Source organism: Cervus elaphus, chromosome 20 (genome assembly GCF_910594005.1).
Source record: "Cervus elaphus chromosome 20, mCerEla1.1, whole genome shotgun sequence".
NCBI classification, from domain to species: domain Eukaryota; kingdom Metazoa; phylum Chordata; class Mammalia; order Artiodactyla; family Cervidae; genus Cervus; species Cervus elaphus.
The window spans coordinates 82,130,732-82,155,031 of record NC_057834.1 but is presented as its reverse complement, the minus strand read 5'-3'; the positions used below and the strand labels follow the sequence as shown (position 1 = coordinate 82,155,031).

Genomic DNA, 24,300 nt, shown 5'->3' with positions numbered 1-24,300 from the left:
CTGACGAGGAGCCGCCGCAAAGCGGGGCACAAAGAATTCAACCCAAACCCCTTTACGGCCTCCCGCGGCCCCGCTCCAGACTGACGCCACTCTGAGACGACAAGTTCCTGAAAGCTAACGGTCCCTACGCCGCCTCCCATATCTCTGGCATCCGAGAGTAAGCCCGGGCCACCACATCCCAGCCCCGCTGGCCGCTGAGGTGCCAGCCCGGCTTATCCCGGGCCGAGGCTCCCCTCAGCCCGCCGCCCGCGTCCCAGGCCGGCACGTCACTTCCGGCGCGCGCGCCCGCGGGTGAAGAGGGACAGGGTCCCGGGCCCGGGTGCGCGACTGCCCGGGGGCGCGCAGGGGGGGCGGGGCGGGGGAAGGGGGAGTGTCTGCCCGCCGCCGCCGCCGCCGCCACCACCGCCACCGCCACCGCCACCGCCACCGCCGTGGCATCCGGGGCTGAGTTCGCTGAAGCCCTGGCTTCAGAACCCGCCCAGTCTTCCCGCCCGCATTCTGGGCGCCAGCGCCGGGAGCACTGACTGCTGTGACCGGTGTAGAAGCGGGAGCTGCCTTAGCCTGTGGAGCGGCGGGGACAGTGCCAGCCCCGCTTCCCTTCCCTCACCCCTTCCTCCCATCGCCCCAGTCATGGGGAACGCGGCGACCGCCAAGAAAGGCAGCGAGGTGGAGAGCGGTGAGTCAAGGGCCGGGTCTGGGGATCGGCTGGGCGGGCTGGCGCGGGGTCGGAGCCCGGAGGCCGCAGGCATGGTCCAGGCCTCAGCGGCCGCCGGGAACCACTCAAGGGGGCCCTGGGGACCAGCTGCCTTCCTCCTCCACCCCCTCCCCCCAGCTCCGGCGCGAGAGCTGAGCGTCGAGGGCCGGATGGAGAGGGCGAGGGAGGAGAGAGGTCCCCGTGACTCCCTTTTACACTAAAGCGGGGGGACTCCCAAGCTTAGACACTTCCCCAAATATGGTCCGGATAAAGAAGTCTCTTGGACCATCCCAAGCCCTCGCTCCCTCCCCGCCCCCCGGCCCCGTCCCCTGCTTTGGGAGCCACAGGTAGCGTTGGCTCTTTTCCCTCCATCACTTGGGTCTAACCCAGTTTTATCATCAGGTGAGGGATTGCTGCTCTGGTTCTCCGCAGGTGAGGTTAATCCTAAATGGGTTTCAGAGATCCTCCATCTCTTCTGGTTAGGAGTTGAAAATATAGTAAGAGTGAGCAGCAACTTTTCCCATTAGAGAAAAAAAGCAGGACAGGTTTGCAGTCTCTTAAAACATTCAAAAATTTGCTACAATGTCTGTAAAACTTAAAGGTTACTCCGAGTTGAAGTCCTTCCAGAATTGCGTGGATTTCTTCTGAGAGCTGCAAGTGCAGGCACTCTACACTTTCCTGTATGGCCATATGGTTTTGTTTCGTTTATCTGTCAGTCTGTCTATTAGTCAGTCAGTAAATCTGGATGGTTTTTGCCTTTGCCCAGTACAACTCATATCTTGTAATTCAGAGTGAACAGATAACAAGTATTTATTTTGTTACTAGGAGTAAATAACATGTAAGCACTTGAGGCAATGCCAGATGAATAGGGGGATACCTGATGATTTATTCCAATTTGTGTAAACAGTATCTTTTAATGTTTCTGTGTTTGTAACGTGTTTTAAGTTAATTTCATAATTTAGCATGAAGGAAATAGTCTCCCCCCCACCCCAATATCAGGGCTTCCCTTATGGCTCAGCTGGTAAAGAATCCGCCTGCAATGCTGGAGACCTGGGTTTGATCCCTGGGTTGGGAAGATCCCCCCGAGAAGGGAAAGGCTACCCACTCCAGTATTCTGGCCTGGAGAATTCTATGGACCGATAGTCCATGGTGTTGTAGAGTCAGACATAACTGAGCGACTTTCACTTCACTTCACTTCCCCCATATCAGTAAAGCAGAATCAATTTGGAAAGATCTAGTCATTCATTTTGTTTAATATGAATAGTTAGGTCAAATTATGTGGTTTGTGTTTCACCAATAAGGTTTTGGTGTTAATTTTCAGGAGCTTCAGAAAAGTTTAATGTCTTTAATATGTGAGATGGACATTTTAAAAAAACAATATAGAGGTGGAACTTCAGTGGTCTTTTTTCTTATAATTGCACAAATGTAGTAACTAACTGTATAGAAAGTATTAAAAATGAGGGAAGTGTAAGGAATTGTTTCTGCCTTTTGTCATTTTCCTTTTGAAGTTCTATTAACATAAAGATAAAATGTGTACTAATGTATTACAAAGTGTGCTTGGTAATTGAATCATATCAGTGATTTTTTATTAACAAGTACTGGCCTGTACAGTGTTTATATTTTTAATAGTGATAGTAGACTCTTTTGTGATCTATATATTTCCATTAAGGTTATCAAACAAATTCTCACCTAGACATTTGAAGCTCCTAGCTATGAGATAATCTTAGAATATTTACTGGAAACAGAATGGAAACTTTAAAAATGTTTGAATAAATTCTTTCATAAGCTTTAACTGTTAGTGGCAGCCTAGTTCTTAAGTATGTTAGCCAGCTTTTTATAGAAGTTTGTTTATGGAAACTGAAGGTCATTATAGTAGTTTGAATACATATTCTGAATTGATAAGAGAAAATAGCAAGTTATGTCTCACTGGACAGTCATTTGAAATGTCACATGTTGATTAGTTTGTAATTTCATTTGGAGCAATGTTATCAGGTACATGTTGCTGCTGGTCTACCATGGTGAACAAAGACATTTTTATCTATATATCTTAAAATTTAATGAAAGAATAAGTTATACCATTATATAGCTAACTGATTTGTATAGTTTTTAAAAATTACTTTTGAAAATATATGGCTTTCAAAATTTGAATGTAGTTATTTAAACTTCAATATATTCCTTTCAAACTTTGAGTGTAGTTATTTAAACCTGGCATGCTGTCATCCATGGGGCAAAGGGTTGGACACGACTGAGTGACTGAACTGACTGAACTGAATTTAAACTTCAACCAATACATAAAAGCATAAGCTTTTAGAAATGTAAGTGGTCCTAGAGATCAGCCTATGTAATCATTCCTTTTCAAAGCCAGAGAACTTGACCTCTGAAGAAGCAGGAGCTGAGATCTTACTGTTAGTGATATCAGAGTAAAGAATTGAGTCTGGTCCCCTGACTCCATTCTGCATCACTAACTAATCAAGTAACACCAATATTTTCAAAGTGTCTGCTAAGTGTATTAGTTTTTTATGGAGATCCTGTAAGTAAAGGCTCAAAAAGTTTTACAATCTAATGTGAGAGAGAAAATGTACATATAAAAGTTAACTGAAAAGCAAAATATGACAAATGCTAACATTATGGAATGTGAAGTTAAAACTCTGAAAACTACCAATAGGAAAATGTTTGACTTGAAATGATTTAAAAATATCAGGTCAGTTAGGATTTGAGGTTTGGCTCATGCCTCATACAGGTGACTCTGGACTTTAGTTCTAAAAATATTCCAGAACAATGAAGTGGGGCATAAAAATATTTGAGAAGGGTCTTGGTTAGCTTGGCCCATCTGGTGCTTATGTTGTACTGTACTGAAATCTGTCCTCCAATGCTTGCTGTGCTGTGCTCAGTCATGTCCAACTCTTTGTGACCCCATGGCCTGTAGGCCACTAGACCCCTCTGTCCATGGAATTTTCCAGGCAAGAATACTGGAGTGGGTTCTAATTCCTTCTCCAGGCAATCTTCTCGACCCGGGGATTGAATGCATGTCTCCTTTGTGTCTTCCCCATTAGCAGGCGGATTCTTTACCACTGTGCCACCTGGGATCCCAACATTAAGTTGGGTACTTATTCTACTGTGGTGAACTGGGAAATTGTATTGAGATGTCGTAAAACTTAATGAAAGAGCAACTCTTACTTTTACATATCTACTTGTTTTGTATATTAAAAAAAATTACTCTAATAAATATTAGTCAGTTCAGTCACTCAGTTGTGTCCGGCTCTTTGTGACCCCATGGACTGCAGCACGCCAGGCTTCCCTGTCCATCACCAACTCCTGGAGCTTGTTCAAACTCATGTCCATCGAATTGGTGATGCCATCCAACCATCTCATCCTCTGTCGTCCCCTTCTCCTAAATATAGTAAATAAATATAGGAGTCTTCTCATAAATATAGGGGTCTCAAAATTTGAATGTGGTTATTGAAACCTCAGCTAATAGGCAGAAGTATAAATTTTAGAAAAATAAGTGAACATATAATTCTCTGAGAAATTTTAAACTTGTCATTCAAAATTGTTTCACTTATCCTGTCTTTCACTTTATTCACAGTCCCCAACATAAAAATCATGTCACTTATTTTAACCTGAAAGGTTAAAGAACAAAAACCACACACACACACACAGTGGATTTCCGTTCCCCTCACATATTGCCTGTGGGCTTTATGTGTAACACTGTCAGAACCATGGTGCTGAGGCTTGCGGTTACAGTGTTGGTGGAGGTTTGGATGCACATTCTTCTGTGACTGTAGGTGGTAGAGCCACCAGTGTTCATACAATGGTTTTTTTTTTATTTTTAATGTTTTCCGGAGTGTTTCTCTGTCTTAAGAACTTTTGAAGATGAATGGAAGTTAAAGAGTCACCCACTAGTAGACTAGGTTCAACCAAAATGCAGATTTCATAAAAACTAGCATTTTTTAAGGGTTTACTATGTGCCTGATTCTCTTAAGTTTGCATGCATGATTTTCTTAATCTTTTCAGCTGTATAACATAGTTCAGTTATTCTCCATTTTATATTATAGATAAGAAAAAGGAGGCTCAGAGAGCCTAAATGACTTGCCTAAGGCTGCACAGCTAGTTCAGTGAAAGGGTAACATTTGAACTAGACAGGTTAACCTTAGAACCTGAAATCCTAACCACTATTCAGACACCCTCTGTATGCAACAGAAAGCTTATTCTGAGGCACACAGAATAGTTTAGACTTCACTTTAGTCAGTATTATTATAGGAAATTTTGGTTGTTTTCAATAGTGATTATTTGGATATAATAAATATCTTAAATGAAAGTTATTTTTTTTCTTGTGCTGTCTTCTAGATTCAATTTCTGTAAAATGAGGATGAAGGATTAAATTACCTTGAAAGTCTTTTCAGATTTAATATGGTATAATTTCAAAGTAAGCCTTAGAAAATTGATTTTATATACTTAAACCTTCATTAATATTTGTATTTAATTTTTTCTTCTTATTCATAAATGTATAGTTTCCCTTTCTGTGAAATAGCCAATTGAAAAATTACTTTCTGAACTTGTACTGCCATTTTAAAAGTATTTGGAAATTTGCATTTTATACCATGATTTGCAATAGCACTATCCAATCAGACTTTCTGCTGTGATGGAAATGTTCCTATCTACATTGTCTTCTGTGGTTGCCACTAGCTGCCTGCAGCTATTGAGCACTTGAAATGTAACCAGGGCAACTGGGAAACTGAATTTTTAACTTACATGCGGCAGTTAGTGTTTGATATATTGGACAGCACAGGTTTAGAGCATAGCATAGTTTAGAGCATAGTGGTGGTGGTGATTTAGTCGCTAAGTTGTGTCTGACTCTTGCGACCCCATGGACTATAGCCTGCCAGGCTCCTTTATCCATGGGATTCTCCGGCAAGAGTACTGGAGTAGGTTGCCATTTCCTTCTCCAAGTTTAGAATATAGCATGTAATAAAAACACCAACCTATCTTTCCATCATCTTTGTAATTTGTAGATCCTCACAAGTGTTCATAGAGGAACAAAATGCTATATTTATCTTTTCTCATACTAGAAATTATTTCTTCAGTTTTTCCCCTGAATAAGTATTTACAAACCTAGTGAACATATTATTATAGTTTAGTAATTATGTATATAATCTGTAGAGTTAGGTACAAAGTTAATTTCCTTATTGGACTCTACTAGAATTAGAATTTTTTAGTTTTTAATGCTGGATCTCTGTGAATATATTTCAATGAAAATTTTTATAGCTTTGAATAAGAACTAATTTAGTGATCTCATCTTATTCATGTCTTTAAACTTTCAGTTATTTTTTAAAGGAAAATTAGTTACATTCCATTTTAATAGATTGGCAGAAGAATTTTGAAATAGTCTTCATTAGTTTAAAAAATAAAGAAAAAAATCAAAACAAACAGCCACACTATTTGGATGATAAATACATTTTATTAATGTCACATGCAGTTCCGTGATTCTGTGATTCAATTTTGTGCAGATTATTTACAGTATAAAATTACCTCCTGTTCAGGAACCATTTTCTCCTGGTCAGTGTCCTGCACTTAGGATATTGCTGCTTTTCATTGCCAGCAGCAGGATAATTAGAGCCATGAAAGCTAGTTTAGAAAAGTAAGCCATAGCTGAGTGGCAGAAGCAGCACATGAAAAGATCCGAGGTAAGTAAGCATATAGCTATTAAGATTCTTTCAGACAGTGTATGCTAAGTCACTTCAGTCATGTCTGACTCTTTGCAACCCCGTGGACTGTAGCTGCCAGGCTTCTTTGTCCATGGGATTCTCCAGGCAAGAATACTGGAATGGGTTGCCATGCCCTCCTCCAGAGGTTGGAAAGGGATTGAACCTGTGTCTTTTACCTCTGCATTGGCAGGTGGGTTCTTTACCACTAGCCCCAGCTGGGAAGCCCAGATGGTCAGGAGTTGACCATAAATAATTCTGATGTTCCATTAAATTAATAAAATAAGTAATTAGTATAGTTTATAAAATTGTCTGTATATTTATGTGATAATAAATGCTAGTACACATATATGTCCAAATTTCCTCAAAGGAATAAATCTTAGGTTTTTAATGGGGAAAAAAAAAGAAAAAAACTACTTTAAGTAGGAAAATGTGGAATTTATGGGAGTTAAATATACCTAGGTCAGTACCATATTATATTGAGTATTTTTCTTAATTTAAAAAATATTCCTTCAAGAGTATCTTCTATTTTTCTTTTCTTTGTTCATTCATTCTTGCTTTCATTTATTCATTCTAGCATATTGAGCTCCTAAAACATGACAGACTTTATGCAAGTCTGTGGGAATAAAGATTGAATAGGACCCAGTACCTGCTGCAGAATGCCAGTATTTCAGAAGAGGGAGACAGACATGTCAACAACTTAATAATAATTAAAAAAAAACCAAAAACCTATTACAAATGGCTTCTTAAGTTCAGCGGGGGAACCAGTAGAAAGTATAGTCATTTCCACTGAGGTGGGTGGGGGATAAAGTCCAGAAAGGACTTCAAAGAAGAGGTGAGCCCTGGGTTGAGCATTGAAAACAGTAAATGTTCAACAGTAGATTTACAGGAAGAAGTGTGTTCTGAGAAGAGGGAACGCACAGAGTGAGCAAAGATGCAGAGGGTTGAAACAGCATGACATATTCCAGGAAGAAAGTAAGTTGTTCATTATGACTAAAAAGGACGGGGTTGGTGGTAGGGAAGAGGGGAGATTGTACAATGAAAGATGAGACTCAAGAATTGGACAGAGACCATAAAATGCAGAGTCTAAATTTCATCCTATGGGATAAAACTATCAAATCTATTGTGGACTCTGAAATAAGAGAAAGATACGATAAAATTTGGATTTTAGAGAGATTACTTAGGTGGTGATGTGAAGATGTCATTATGGAACAAGTGAAGTGGAGGCAGGAAATCTATTAGAAGACTCCCTTTCTCAAGTGAGGGACTTTGAGGGTCTGGATCAAGATGGTAAAGGTAGGGATACAGGAAGGACTTAAAATGTAAGAAATTTGGAAACGAAAAATAAGCAGATTATGCTTTACTGATTGCATTTGGGAAATGAGGTAAAGGAGGGATTGGGAATAACTCCCAAGTTTTTAGCTTCTTTGCCTTAGTGGGTGGGTTGTGATGCCAGTAATGGAGTCAGGAAGTGAATATAAGGGAAGGAACAGATTTGGGGGGGGGAATGTTGAACTTAGGGTGCCTATGGAATTTCTGAGAAATGATATCTGATTGGTTATTTCATATACGGGTTGTCTATAATTCTCTCAGCTGTGGGGGAAAAATGACCTTGGATGATCAGAGGCTCTTTTCCACATTGCATCTCAGTTTGCTCCCCTTCTAAGGCCAGCTATTTAGAATCTATAGAACTATGTATGACATCTGACATAGCTTCTATAAATTAAGAACTGTAGCCACTAAAAGTTTAGCTTTTTTGGTTTGTTTTAAAAAAAGTAAAAGCCAGAGCACTGATGAGAACAGTGTAACTTTTAAAGAAACAAAATTAAAGTCAGATAAAATGTGTTACTTTCATAATTAAAGTATGCATCCTGTAAGCTATTGAACTTTGTAGAGTCATGTGGAGTAGTAGAAAAACATGTAAAATATTGTAACAACATATATTGTACTAAGTATCAATATTCTTCTCCTAGAGATCTTTAAAATAGACATTAAAAAGTTAAAGTGTGATTTAATAGTAAGAGTGTGAACTCAGAATAAGAAAAATCTAAATTCTATTTTCTAAAACTTTCCATTAGCTCACTTTAGATAAGTGTTTTAATACCTCCAAGCTGTACTATAAAATTAAGAAGGACAAATTTAATAAAGAGGCTGTGGTCTTTTCTGACCTTATAGTTCAGTGATTTCCATATATATTTATTAAAAGAAAGAAGGTTTATTTTTAAAGTAGCAAGACTTGAGAATTTAAGACTATCACAAAATTATGTAGGTAGAGAATTGGCAAATGAGCCTCAGTGTAAGCAAATACACAGTAATATGTTTAGGGGAAATTTTTGATCTGTACTTATAGTTTATGAATTTTGGCCTAAGAAACAAATTTTGAATCACTGTATTGATCTTTGAAGAGATTCTCATGTTCTACTGTAGGTAAAGAGACCATCTAAATATTGGTCATCAGGGGAGTAGGTTGGAAACAAGACATAAAACATTCTATTCTTAGTGAAAAACCCTTAGCATGTTATGTGTAGTTATGATGTTTTGTGTATAGCAGAAGTGGAGAAAAGTTAACATCAGGGACAGCTAATAGGAGCAAGAGAATTGAACGTCTATTGTTTGAGGATAAACTAAAAAACAAAACAAACCTGAAACTCTTTATTTTGTAATAGGTCTACATGATTAAAGTATATAAACCAAATAGTATAGGTAGAGAAAATTGTTCTCCTGAATTTAAAACACTAGAACTTAGGAGCTATTCCTCAAAACTTATGAAAGCTAGTTGTACAGCAATAAAAGAAGTACAGTGAAACCTTCATAAACTTGGCTTAGAGAATAAATATATTTAGCTGATTATTTATGTTTAAAGGTAAAAGCATTTGTTCTTATAAATTCAGCTAGTATCTTTAGTAACTTAAAAACTGCTGGAAAACATTGATGCTTTTTTTTACTCTTTTTTTCTTTTGTAAATTTTGTAACCCTTTCAGTCCCTTACAGCTTCAAAAATGCTCATCAATATTAATAAGTAGACCTATTTCTTGTTAATATTGAGGTTTATTACCATAACGCAAATAATAAATTATTTCCCCTGATATGGAGGTATAACTTAAATTGCTTAAGTAGAAATGGAGATATAGCTTAAATTTTTTTATTTTAATGTATTATAATTCATCTATTCATTTATGTATATTTTTTATTTTGGGGGGGTCATGAAGGAGATAAAGAGTTGCCTTTTTGTAGCTCATAGTATAGTGAAAGCTTTAAATAAGTAAATATGCAAACACAAGAATTTTGTTGAAAGTACAGTATAGAGTATTTCCTGTAGCAATAATTTGGTTTTTCACTTTTTGATTATAATATAAATTAGATTCAGTAATGTTCTGTATCTATGTGGATAGTTTCCTGAACTAAATTTGGGACTCCTTTAGAGAAATGAACTAGTTGACAGTTCACGGTGAGGGCTGATGCAGTCACACATTTGACATTAGGACTGCCTCACAAAATCCAATGTAAATGCCCTATCTTTAGCTGACTTGCTATTTAAAGGTATAAAGTCCAAGGCTTTATGGCCATGGTTTAAGGTTGTATTCCCTGTTGCCTACTGTTCATATAATGTAAACTTTTCAATGACTCTTCAAACTTTTGTTTTCTAGTAAAACAACTGTTGAATCTAAACCTGTAAGTCCTTGGCAAATCTGTAATATCCATCTGGACCTTGACTCAAAAAATTAAAGATATTGTGTTGAGATCTCATTATTTTGGGGTCCTACTTAATAAAATGAGTATTCAATTTCCGTACCACTTATTCGAGTAGAAGACCACAGAGCATCAGCAGACCACTGTGGTATGTGAGCCACAAAATTGAGAGAACGTGTTTGTACAGATGTTACTTAGCTTCTTTTGCAAGATTCGGTTCTGTTTATAATTTAGCTCCTCCTATCCTAGCTCAGCTCGCTAGATGTATAGAAGCCATGAAAGGTTAAACTGGGGAAGAATATGAGTCCCTCTTTAGGCTATAGTCTTGCGTTACTAAATAATCTCTAAGTTCAACTGCTAGAATGACACAGAGACAGAACAGTCATTTATCATTAATTCAATCCTTTAGTTATTCTCAGGCAGTAGTTAGTAAGTGCCTATTTTGTACCAGGCATTGTGCTAGTCCATAATGCAAATACAAGAAAAAAAGTAAGCCTTGGTTTCTCTCCTTAAGCTGGGAGATGGATACATTCAGACGTTTATGGTAAAATGTGTAAGTGATACACAGGTTCCTGAGACTGGTGCTTATGTGCTCGGTTGTGTTTGACTCTTTGTGACCTTTTAGAGTGTAGCCTGCCAGGCTCCTGTGTCCATGGCGCCATGTCTCAGGCAAGAATACTACAGTGGGTTGCCATTTCCTACTGCAGGGGATCTTTCTAACTCAGGGATTGAACCTGCGTCTCCTGTGTTCCTGCATTGCAGGTGGATTCTTGCCCTGCTGAGCCACGGCGGAAGTGTTGAGATTGATACTAGGGTGAAAATGCAAGATAGGCGTTTATATGGGAATGAATATAGAATTTCTGAGATCATCTTGGGAAACAGACTCTAATATAAGTTGGTTTTGAGTCCACTTTGGAGACATTTACATCTGTAACTGTGGCATTTACACTCACATTGATTTCTCAGCTCCTTCCCCTCCTACACATTGTGATCTGTAAAGGCAGAGCCCACGTCTACCTCGTTTGGTGTCTCTGGTGTTAGTCTTTATTTGAGTGCATTGCTCTGCAGTGCTGTGCTGGTTTCTGCTGCGCAGCACGGTGATCAGCTCCACACAGACACGTGTCTTCCTAGGGTCTCCTTCGCACTCAGGTCACCGGAGCAGTGCCCTGTGTTACGCAGTGCGTTCTCATCAGTTCTCATCAGTTGTCTATTCTACTCATAGTATCCGTAGTGTGTATATGTTCATCTCAATCTCCTAATTCTTCCCACCTCTCCTCCTTGTTTAATATTTTAATCCCTCAGATTTGACACAGTTCCCAGCTCATAGTGGAAACTAAAATTATGAATAATTAAGTCGATAAAAAAATGTAAGCTTCTTTTAGAAGTGTTTACTCTCCTCCTCCCCAGTCAGCAGGTGCTTTCTCTGTAATATATTTACAATTTGGGCCTAGTAGTTGATTCACTTGATAAGAAGGTGACCTGGAGTGGGTTGCCATACCCTCATCCAGGAGATCTTCTTAACCAAGGTATCAAAACCAGGTGTCCCTAACTGCAAGAGGATTCTTTACCATCCCAGCCACCAGGGAACCTTTTTATCCTTCTTAGCACATAGTAGTGTATTTGACACTTATATGTCAAATATAATCAAGATTGCCAGGAGAAATATCAATAACCTCAGGTATGCAGATGACACCACCCTTATGGCAGAAAGCAAAGAGGAACTAAAGAGCCTCTTGATGAAAATGAAAGAGGAGAGTGAAAAAATTGGCCTAAAATTCAACATTCAGAAAACTAAGATCATGGCATCTGGTCCCATCACTTCATGGCAAATGGATGGGAAACAATGGAAACAGTGAGAGACTTTATTTTGGGGGGCTCCAAAGTCACTGCAGATGGTGACTGCAGCCATGAGAGTAAAAGACGCTTGCTTCTTGGAAGGAAAGTTGTGACCAACCTAGACAGCATATTTAAAAGCAGAGACATTACTTTGTTGACAAAGGTCCATCTAGTCAAAGCTATGGTTTTTCCAGTAGTCATGTATGGATGTGAGACTTAGACTATAAAGAAAGCTGAGCACTGAAGAATTGATGCTTTTGAATTGTGGTGTTGGAGAAGACTCTTGAGAGTCCCTTGGACTGCAAGGAGATCCAACCAATCCATCCTAAATGAAATCAGTCCTGAATATTCATTGGAAGGATTGATGCTGAAGCTGAAACTCCAATACTTTGGCCACCTGATGCAAAGAACTGACTCATTTGATAAGACCCTGATGCTGGGAAAGATTGAAGGTGGGAGGAGAAAGGGATGACAGAGGATGAGATGGTTGGATGGCATCACTGACTCAGTGGACATGAGTTTGAGTAAGTTCCAGGAGTTGGTGATGGACAGGGAAGCCTGGTGTGCTGCACACATGGGGTCGCAGTCCATGGGGTCGCAAAGAGTCAGACACAACTGAGCGACTGAACTGATATGTCAAAATTACATCACTTTTAATTGGAAGGGAGAGATTAATCTTAGGCTTCAGTTAGGAAGACATTAGATTGAGAAAAACTGTTACAATCCCAACTTCCTAAATAAAACCCCACTCATTTGAGGACTGAATGTTTGTGTGTCCCCCAAGTTCATGTGTTGAAATCCTAAATTCCGAGTTACTGGTATTTGAAGATGAAATCTTCGAGAGTTGATTAGGTCATGAGGGCAGAGCTTGATGAATGGGGTATAAAAACCCCTGAGAGAATTCCCTTGCCCCTTCTGATATGAGGTTAACAAGGAGAATAGGCTGTTAGTGAGGAAGTGGGCTGTTATCAGACCTCAAATCTGCCGATGTCAGATTTTGCATTTCCAGCCTTCAGAACCATGAGAAATAAATATATCTTGTTTATAAGTCACCCAGCCTATGGTATTTTGTTATAGCAGCCCACACAGACCAAGACAAGGCCTATACCATTCAGCTGCACCACTGTGTTCCTCATCCTTGTTGCTATCATTTACCAATCTCTCGCTCACTTGCCTTCATTCATCAAAAACTTCAGGGACTTCCCTGCTGGCACAGTTCCTGGCCTGCCAGTGCCGGGAACATGGGTTTGATCCCTGGTCTGGGAAGATTCCACACACTGCGGAGCAGCTAAGCCTGTGCACCACACCTGCTGAGCCCTTGTGATACCACTGCTGAAGTCCCTGCTCCTAGACCCTGTGCTCTGCAACAGGAAAAGCCTCCGCAGTGAGAAGGCCGCGCACCATAATGAAGAGTAGCCCACACTCCCTGCAGCTAGAGAAAGTCCAAGCAAAGCAACAAAGACCCACCACAATCTGAAAAAAAAAAAAAAAAAAAACCCAACAGAAAACTCAAAACTTTGGCCCTGGCTCACAGTCTTTATACTGTAACCCCTGTATTCATCCTTGATGGCTTAAACTTCTGTGTGATGACTCATCCATTACCATTGCATCTCAGTTCCTTGACCACATTATCTCTTATCCTCTTTTTTTCATTTTAGACAGCCAGTCTCATCAACAACCTTATCAGCCTCACTAACTGCTCAAGAATCACTGTTGTAAGCATGTCATTCTCTGATTACAATGTCCTCTCCTTGATGTTTGCTTTTTAAATGTTCCCTGTATGATCATTCTTCATCAGAACCTCTTGCTTCATTTTTTCTTGACCAGTTTAGATTATGTGGTCCCTGAAATCCTCTGTACATTTGTCTTTTTAATCACATCTCTCTTATAAAAGTCTTAACTGATAAACTTACCTGTCTTGAGCGAGGAGCTAATCACTGCTGGAGAAAACCACATGGAAGGGGCACTATACATTCAACCTCAAATGGGCTGTCAACCTGACTTGACAGTTCTACATTTCTCTGATTAACTCTGTCTCCCATTCATTGATTCCTATTTCATTCTTTTTATACTTCTGAAATTCCCTTTATCTCTCTCATGCTAAGCAATGAGCTTGCCTCATGCACTTTACAAAGAAAATAAAAGGTATCAGATAAAAACCCCTTCAACTTCTTTATATCAGACATCCAAATATCCTGTATATGTACAAATATATTTTTATCCATTTCCAGAACTTTCTAATTATCCCAAACATTCCCTCCTTCCACCAACCATTGGTAACTTCTATAGTATTTTCTCTATGAATTTACATTAGATACCCCATAAAAGTGGAACCATACAATGCTTCTCCTTTTATTTCTGACTTAATTTGATTTAGCATGATGTTTTCAAGGTTCTGTCTTATAGAAGTACCAGAATTTCATTCTTCTTTAAAGCTGAATAGTGTTCTATCTCATGCACATATGCACATGCACACACATTTTGTTTATCCAAAGGTTGGCATTTAATTTTTTAATTTTTCAAAGATATCCTATATTTTAATCTATTGTGTCATTCTGTTATAATAGAAGAGTTGTCTATTCCATTTATCTATTGTTACATCACATATCTCTCTACATTTAGTAATTGAAAGGAATGACAACATTTATTTTGCCTAGGAAAGTGCACTTTGGACAGAGTTTTACAAGAACGTCTCATCTCTGCTCTGTTTGACAGAAACTTAAATAGCTCACTTCAAAGGCTGGGGCCTGCTGCTGCTGCTAAGTCACTTCAGTCGTGTCCAAATCTGTGCAACCCCATCCTTGGGATTCTTCAGGCAAGAACACTGGAGTGGGTTGCCATTTCCTTCTCCAATGCATAAAAGTGAAAAGTGAAAGTGAAGTTGCTCAGTCATGTCCAATTCTTCACGACCCCATGGACTGCAGCCTACCAGGCTCCTCTGTCCATGGGATTTTCCAGGCAAGAGTACTGGAGTAGGGTGCCATTGCCTTCTCCAAGGCTGGTGCCTATGATCACCTAAAGACTTGCTCATTTAGGCGTCTCCTTGTTGTGTTGGCTGTAGGTAGTTGGAACCTTAACTGAGATTTTCAGCTGGACTATCTACACATGGCCTTTCACATGGCTTGGACTTTCTTATAACATGGTGGTTGAGTTCCAAGCAAGAGAGAGCCAGGTGGAAACTTTATCCCCTTTTTATGACCTAGCCTTAGAAGTTAAGCAGCATCATTTCTCCTTTGTTGTTGTTTTTCAGCCACTAAGTCATGTCTGATTCTTTGCGACCCCGTGGACTGCAGCTCACCAGGCTTCCCTGTCCTTCACTATCTCCCAGAGTTGACTCAAACTCATGTCCATTGAGTGGGTGATGCCATCCAACAATCTCATCCTCTGTCGTCACCCTTCTCCTCCCGCCTTCAATCTTTTCCAGCATCAGGGCCCTTTCCAATGAGTTAGCTCTTCACATTAGGTGGCCAAGGTATTAGAGCTTCAGCTTCAGCATCATTCCTTCCAATGAATATTCAGGACTGATTTCCTTTAGGATTGACTGGTTTGATATCTTTGCAGTTCAAGGGACTCTCACAAGTCTTCTCCAACACCACAGTTGGAAAGCATCTTCTTTTGGTGCTCTGCCTCCTTCTTCACATTTGTGTGTGACTGCTGGAAAAACCATAGCTTTTACTATATGGGCCTTTGTCAGCAAAGTGATGTCTTTGCTTTATAATACACTATCTAGATTTGTCATAGCTTTCCTTCCAAAGAGCAAGCGTCTTTTAATCTCATGGCTGCAGTCACGGTCCAAAGTGATTTTGGAGCCCAAGAAAATAATATCTGTCACTGCTTCCACTTTTCCCCCATCTGTTTGCCATGAAGTTATGGGACCAGCTTCCATGATCTTAGTTTTTTGAATGTTGAGTTTCAAGCCAGCTTTTTCACTCTCCTCCTTCACCTTCATCAAGAAGCTCTTTAGTTCTTTTTTGCTTTCTGCCATTAGTGTGGTATCATCTGCATATCTGAAGTTATTGATATTTCTCCTGGCAGTCCTGATTCCAGCTTGTGCTTCAACCAGCCTAGCATTTCACATGATGTATTCTGCATATAAGTTGAATAAGCAGGGTGACACTATACACCCTTGACGTATTCCTTACCCAGTTTTGAACCAGACCATTGTTCCATGTCCAGTTCTAACTGTTGCTTCTTGGTCTACATACAGGTTTTTCAGGAGACAGGTAAGGTGGTCTGGAATTTCCCATCTCTTTAAGAATTTTCAGTTTGTTGTGATCCACACAGTCAAAGGCTTTAGCATACTCAGTGAAGCAGAAGTAGATGTTTTCCTGGAATTCTCTTGCTGCACTCACTTCTTCTACATTCTGTTCATTCAAAGTGATTCACTTTGATGAATCCTATTTGAAAAAAGTGTATTAGATTCCACCCTTTGATGGAAGAAGTTCAAAGAATGTTTGACACATTTTTAAAAATCACTACATTATGTATCTTGCTCTGTAAGGTCAGTCCCTCTGCCATTACTTTGGATCTCATTCCCATCTAGCTTTTGCAGGAACCTTATGCTATTGTGTATTCTTCTCTTTTATAGTCAGCCTGTCTCCTCATTTGTTTTAAAAATGTGCACCCCCTTTTCTTTAACTTTCTGTTTTTTTTTTGACTACATTCTGTTCCCTTTCTTTTTCATCTCTAACCTACCAAAGTAAACTAACCTATGACTTATGGTACGTGTGGCCCTTTCAGTTGCCAGGTAGATACTTAGAATGAGTGTTGGGTAAAACCTGAAGCCAGAATAAAAAAAAAAAAAAAAAGAAACAGTGTTCTCTTTTCTCTTATTGTTGTATTATACTTACTTTGTCATGATACAGAGAATGTAGCTTATGCTTATTGCAATCCAGCTTTTAGAATACAGCACGTTTGAAAATTTGGTCTGCCTGTAAGTCAGTCAGTATAGAACAACACAAAAACATTAAAAAATCTTAAAATGAGAGAGGGGCAAGTGGCTGAAAGTGTGTGCAAGGAGTTGAGCATAATGCTTGACCTTGGGATTTATGCTTTTTAAGGAGGAAAGAGGATCTTAGGGTATGAAGTATACTGAAAGGGATTGGAGACCTTAGTAAAGTCTGAAGATTGTTGGGGTTGAGATATTAAAGGGCCTCAGCTAAAAAGATAGATGGTTATCAAAGAAAGGATAGGATGAAATGGGTCTAGGGTAATGATCTTTCAAGTAAATGTCTAAGGCAGGGTAGTGTGGGAATGTATATATTAAGTGAATACAGATACTAAGTTAGAAAATTGGAGTATCTACATACTAAATAAGCATATATTAAACAAATTACAGTAGCCTAGTTTTATTTGTAATATTAAATATGAGAAACATATTTACAGTGTTAAAAATCTTAGCAAAAAAATTTAACAATGTAATTTTCAGATAAAAGACAATAAATTAAATGTACTCTAGTGACATGAGTTTCCAATTAATAGTGTATAGCCAAAGTGAGATCATGTTGGTTTATGTATTCTGTTGGTTAAAATATATTTCAGTTTAAATATGTATCTCTTCTTGAATTTAAAAATATTCATACTTGCATAGTTAAATGGGAATGTATTATCATTCTCTATGGAAATATAGCTTTTATTAACAACTCATTTAAATTTATCTAGTTGAGAAAGGAATTGAATTATTCCCCCCCTTTCAAAAATTAACTGAAAAGTGAGAATTTAGAAGCTAGCTATTTATGTGATGAGAGGTTACTTGCCTGAGCACTGAGTATTATTAAACTTGGTGTCTTCATCACACTGAGATCTAGAAAGTAATAAAAGTGTTCTGAAAGAAATAATAATAGATGTTACAGCATATTCATATAATTTCACACAGGTACTTTCAAAGTCTTTCCTAATCTGCAAAATGGAGATAGTGCTGAACTATGAGATTTAGAAGTTGTATATAATGTGTTTTTCTTAGCACCTAGAGGATAATCAATATATAGTAGCTATAGTTTTTGAAGGAAAATCCTTAATCACTGTGTTTATGATTGGGCACATTTTTTGACAAGTTGTCTGAAAATGGACAACCAGAAACAGCAAATTAATCTACTGGAGTAATGTTATATTAAATGGTAAGGATCTGACTTGTATTCATAACCTCAGGATCATCAAGAATAAAAAAATATAAAAATTCAGTGGGAAATTTTAGCATTATCCATTAAAACTTTAAAAATTACATGAATATCTTATATCATTTATTTCTCACCATAACCCTGGTAGTAAATACTATTATTGTTATCACTTTTTTTCAGTAAGAAAATTAAGGCTTATGGAAATTTAACAAGGTTACAAAGTTGAATGACAGAGCTGTGTGCAATCCAGACTTACTTATTTTGTTTTAGGTCTTCTACTCATAATCCCTATCATACCCTAATGTGGTAATGATAATTTTCTTTCAAAAATTGTACATCTGAAGCTGTCCTAGAATCCAAAAAGCCCCTAGAAGTTCTATCTCCCTACCATAATACCTTTTTAGACTATTACCTAGCTTTTCCTATGTGCCAGGTACAGTTGTTGACACGCACTGTAATATATATATATATATATGCATATACACACACAAAGGGAGAAGAGGGTGGCAGAGAATGAGATGGTTAGATACATCACCCACTCAATGGACATGAATTTGATCAAACTCCGAGAGACAATGAAGGACAGAGAAGCTTGGTGTGCTGCCGTCCATGGGGTCACAAAGAGTCAGACATGACTTAGTGAATGAACAACAAAGATGTATAATAACAATGGAAACAGTGACAGACTTCATTTTGGGGGGCTCCAAAGTCACTGCAGATGGTGACTGCAGCCATGAAATTAAAAGACGCTAGCTCCTTGGACCAACCTAGACAGCATATTAAAAAGCAGGGATATTACTTTGCCAACAGAGGTCTGTCTAGTCAAAGCTATGGTTTTTCCAGTGGTCATGTATGGATGTGAGAGTTGGACTATAGAGAAAGCTGAGTGCCGAAGAACTGATGCTTTTGAACTGTGGTGTTGGAGAAGACTCTTGAGAGTCCCTTGAACTGCAAGGAGATCCAACCAGTCTGTCCTAAAGGAAATCATTCCTGAATATTCATTGGAAGGATTGGTGCTGAAGCTGAAACTTCAGTACTTTGGCCACCTGATGTGAAGAACTGACTCATTTGAAAAGACCCTGATGCTGGGAAAGATTGAAGGTGGGAGGAGAGGGGGAGATACAGGACGAGATGGTTGGATGGCATCACCGACTCAGTGGACAAAGTTTGAGTAAACTCTGGGAGTTGGTGATGGACAGGGAGGCCTGGCCATGGGATTGCAAAGAGTCGGACACGACTGAGCGACTGAACTGAACTGAACCGAACCCACTTAATATATGTATGTGTGTGTGTGTATGTATAATAACCCATTTAATCTTCACAATCCTTTGAAATGGTAACTGTGATTGCTATTATACAAGAGGAAATTTAGGCACAGAGAGGCTAAGTAATTTGTCCAAAGTCACATGGATAGTAAGTAGTCAAGCTGGAATTTGAACCTAGGCAGTGTGGCTCTAGAGTCTGTGTTCTTAACCACCATGCCATATTGGCTACTTCATTAAAAATTTGTAAATGCTTTAGTTATCTCTTTCATAATAATCTTACCAGTGCTAGAAAACTCAGTCCTATATCAGCCAGGGTTCCACCAGAGAAACATTGTTAATAGGCTATATATTAAGAGCTATATTGCAAGTTGGGGGCTGGCTGGGCAAGTCTGGGTAGATTGTCAGGAAGAGCATGCTGGAACTCTCAGATATAGGCTGAAGCTGCAGTCCACAGACACTTCAGGGAGGCTTCAGTTCCCCTCTTCTAAGCCCTTTCAGTTGATTGAATCAGACTCACTCAGTTTATCTAGGATAATCTTCTTTACTTGAAGTGACCTGATTATGGACTTTTCATCACATCTACAAAATACCTTCACAGTAACACCTAGATTAGTGTTTGAGTATCTGAAGACTGTACCCTAGCCAGATTTATCTCAGACATCTTTTTCTTTTTTAACCCTGAGGTGGAGGGTGGGGGAAGCTTTTCATTTTCCTAAGCCAGAAATGGAACTTTCTATTTTATTGTCATTCTTCATTTACTTATTAATCATTCTTGGACCTCCTCAACATCAGCCCCACCAGCCCTCCTTGCTATTACCACAGATAAAGATTTCAAGTGTTTTGCTAGAGAAGGCATTTACATGAACCATGTTATCTTTAAAGTAAATTTAAAAAAATAAACAGGAGTCTCAAAATAAAAGGCAAAGAAAGATTGAACCAGAAAACTGATAGTGAGATTAGTTACTATATTTGAGCATAAAATTTAGCACTTTTTACGTGGCAAGGGAGTTACATAGTATAGAACCTCTTTTGAATTCACTGAAATTCTAACAGGAATTCAGTATTGAATTCTAACAGAAATTTAATCTATCTAAAAACAAGGAGCTTTAGTCTACATAATTCATAAGGTAACTATTGTTTAATAAAAGAGAGAAATCTCTCTAGATTCCTAGATGTGAGAAGGAGGGTTTCAGAAAGTTGCCTGCAGTTATTACTACTTTTTGGGGAGTAATTCTTATTTGGGGATAATAATAGTGTAGTATTTATAGTGTACCGGACACTATCATAAGTGCTTTAATCCCATTTATTTTATTTGATCCACCTCACAGCCTAATGTGGTCTGTAATTTCAGTAACACCATTTGCAGGTGAAGAAACTGAAGCAGTTAAGTAATTTGCCCAATAGCATATAAACTGGGATTCAAATTCAAGTGGTCTTTGTCTGCTCAGTCACTTCAGCTGTGTCTGACTTAATAATCCTATGCAGCCTGCCAGGCTCCTCTGTCCATGGGATTTTCCAGACAAGAATACTAAAGTGGATTGCTGTGCCCTCCTGCAGGGGATCTTCCTGACTCAGGGATTGAACCCGCATCTCTTACATCTCCTGCATTGGCAGATGGGTTCTTTACCATTAGTGCCACTTGGGAAGCCCAAGTAGTCTTTAGAACCTGCAATTTTAACCATTACCTACTTTGACCACCTTATGCGAAGAGTTGACTCATTGGAAAAGACCCTAACGCTGGGAAGGATTGGGGGCAGGAGGAGAAGGGGACGACAGAGGATGAGATGGCTGGAATGCATCACCGACTCGATGGACATGGGTTTAGGTAGACTCCGGGAGTTGGTGATGGACAGGGAGGCCTGGCGTGCTGTGATTCATGAGGTCGCAGAGTTGGACATGACTGAGCAACTAAACTGAACTGAATCTTCCATCTGTAGTATACATTGTACTTTTTTCATTTTTAGGTCATGAATTTTCCCATACGGTCAGATGTTATTCTGTAGGGAATTTTTAACATTCAATGTGTTAAATTTATTAAAATGATACCATTTATAGCACTAATTTTTTAACTCTTCACTTCAATAGTAACCATTCTCCCTACTTCCAATAGCATTGGTTAGTTCTGGTTACTTTATAAATGTAATCATACAGTGGGTAATCTTTTGTGTCTGATTCATCCCTAGTGTTGACTGTAGTTAGAAACTGTCCATTCTCTTGGCTGTATTGTATTCTGTTGTTTGAGTATATCACAATTTACTCATTCTGTTGTTGGTATATGTTAAGTTTCTATTTGAAGGCTATTATAATGGTGCTCCTCTAAACATTCTGGGACATGTATTCTGGTGAACATATGTATGAATTTCTATTGAGTATATACTTAGTTGTAGAATTCAGCTTTAATAGATATGGTTAATAGTTTTCTGAAGTAGTGGTGCCAAATTGCATTGCTATCAGCATTGTATGAGCCTTCTCATGTTCTGCAATCTCAACAACCTTTGGCTTTTCTTTCCTTTTTTATTTTAGCAAAATACTTGTGTTCCATTGTATGGTTATGTACTATCTTTTTTAAAAGGCAGCTCCTGTTGTTGGAAATTTAAGTTGTTTTCATTCTTTTTTGAAAAGTGTTGAGACTAGTATTATTGTAGATTTATTTTTTAAGACTCCTGATACATGTTTTCTATGCACATAAACGTACAAAAACATGAGGGTTTGTTTCATTGAAATATAAGAAATTTACTTTTAGGTCTTTAGTTACTCAGCATGAAATAGCATCTCATACTTTTAAGTTGATTTTATTGCCAGCAAAAGTTGAACTTTATGTTTTTTAGTAATTTTTGTACTTTTAATGAGTAACCTGTGCTTATATTTCAATTGAAATATTTGAGTGTCTTTATTATCATTATTAACCTTTTTCTGGCTCTGTGCTGTAAATTTTTCCTATTTATCTTTCAGCTTTACAAAAATTTAAATTTTTATGTAATCAAAAGTATGTTTTACAGTTTTTATCTTTGGTATCATGCTTTAAAAGACCTACTCATACTTTCGACTATTCAATTCCACTCTCTTCTTCCCCTTTATGTATGTACATGTGTACGTATATACATGTATTTGTACTGTAAATATATATATATGTATATTCAAGTTTTACCATTTGAAAAATAATATGAAAATGTAAACTTTCTCCCTCTATGCTGTGTTCTCTCATTTTTCTCAAATCTCCTTCAAAATCAAACTTGTTAATAGGCTGATTTCACAGTTTCTACTTTCTTTCCTTTTATTCTTCAAATCCTAAGGTTGATCTCTGTTCCTGCCTGCTTTGGTAAGTATCATCAGTAATCCTCTTTTTGACCTTTTTTCTTTAGTTTCTCTGTCTGTAGTGTTTCCCCAGTGAGTCATCCACTCAAGTTACTTCAGGTACTGCCACTTCCTAGTCCTTTGTGCTAATAGATCTCTCTCTTCAGTTCTCCAGTCATGTTTAATTTTTACTGGCTATGTTACCTGAAAAGTCAAGTTGAGGAAATTATCTTTTCCCTAAATCTGTACCCCCTATTTTGGTGAAAATGGAGAAATAAGTCATGTAAGCCAGAAATCTGAGAGTCATTTTAGATTGTTTCATTTTCCTTTCCCCCTACCTCTCATTGTTGACTGGGTCTTGTCTGTAATTTGTCCTCTCAGTTCTCCTTATAGTACTCCTATCTTAGTTCAGTTCTTTATCATCCCTTTCCAGGATATCTAAAATACTTGCTTCATCGGTCTCCTTACCTTTGGTTTCCTTATGTGTATGTGTGCGTTTGTGCTCAGTCATGTCTGATTCTTTGTGACCCTATGTACTGAAGCCCGTTACACTCCTCTGTCTGTGGAATTTTCCAGGCAAGAATACTGGAATGAGTCACCATTTCCTCGTCCAGGGGATCTTCCCAGCCCAGGGATCGAGCCCTCATCTTTTGTTGCGTCTCCTGCATTGACAGGTGGAGTCTTTGCCACTGTGCCACCTGGGAATCCCTCAGTTTTCTTAGCTATCTCCCAAATCTGATCTGGTTGCTCCCTACTTAAATCATTTTTATTTTACTCCATTGAATGTACAATAGAATCTATTCTTAGCATGGCATATAACATCTGTCGTAATTTGACCCTTGTATCTTGTTTGACTTCCTTCCTATCACTTCTTATAGCGCATTTTAAGATACAATAAGACATTGTTATTACTATGATTACCTTGGCATTGTTACTGACTTTAACACCCAAAGCTATAGAATTCAGAAGCATGCCCCAAATGCAAAGTGATTGTTTTGCTAACTAATGTTTATTAAGATATTACAAATAATTTTTTAAATTAGTTTGAGCAAAACAAATCAGTCTACTATGAGAAAAATGTATTGGGTTAATTCAAAACTAAATCAAAATAATTTTGTCTGCTATTTCTTGCTTAAGATTATCTATATTAATATCTCCCATTAGTATGGATTATTGAAAATTTACTGTGCCAAATATCTTCTTCCATTTTCTGATTTTATATAAACTTCTCAAAGAGTTGTGCATGTCTCAGATGGTAAAGAAGCTGCCTGTAATGCAAGAGACCTGGGTTCGATCCCTGAGTTGGGAAGATCCTCCAGGGAAGGAAATGGCAGCCCACTCAATTATTCTTGCCTGGAGAATTCTGTGGACAGAGGAGCCTCTCAAAGGAATTAGCCAAAGATATAAATAGTACCTATACATAATTACTGATTTCCTGATAATTAAAAATGCCCTTTTTAAGCTATAATTTCTGAAAGTCACCCTGATATTTTTCTTTTATAAGACCTTTACCCATACTGTTTCTTGTCTGAAAGTTTTTTTTTTCTCTTTTTGTTTCACCTTATTAACTCTTTATCACATCCTTCATGTTTTATTTCAATTATTATGCTTTCAGGAAGATGTTCTCTGATCTTCCCACACTAGATTGAGGTCTCCTGTTACATATTTTCATAGAATCATGCCATTTTTTTAATAGTACAGTT

At 38.3% G+C, this 24,300-nt stretch overlaps 1 protein-coding gene across 1 annotated transcript in view; it reads left to right on the top strand.

Annotated features, from left to right (window-relative positions):
- Nucleotides 1-304: 304 nt before the first annotated feature.
- Nucleotides 305-24,300, top strand: part of PRKACB (protein kinase cAMP-activated catalytic subunit beta) — a 154,200-nt gene continuing 130,204 nt past the window's right edge. Inside the window, exon 1 of the mRNA XM_043875892.1 lies at nucleotides 305-676. Within this exon, the coding sequence (XP_043731827.1) occupies nucleotides 631-676 (46 nt within the window). The 5' untranslated portion in view covers nucleotides 305-630. The remainder of the gene's footprint in view (nucleotides 677-24,300) is intronic.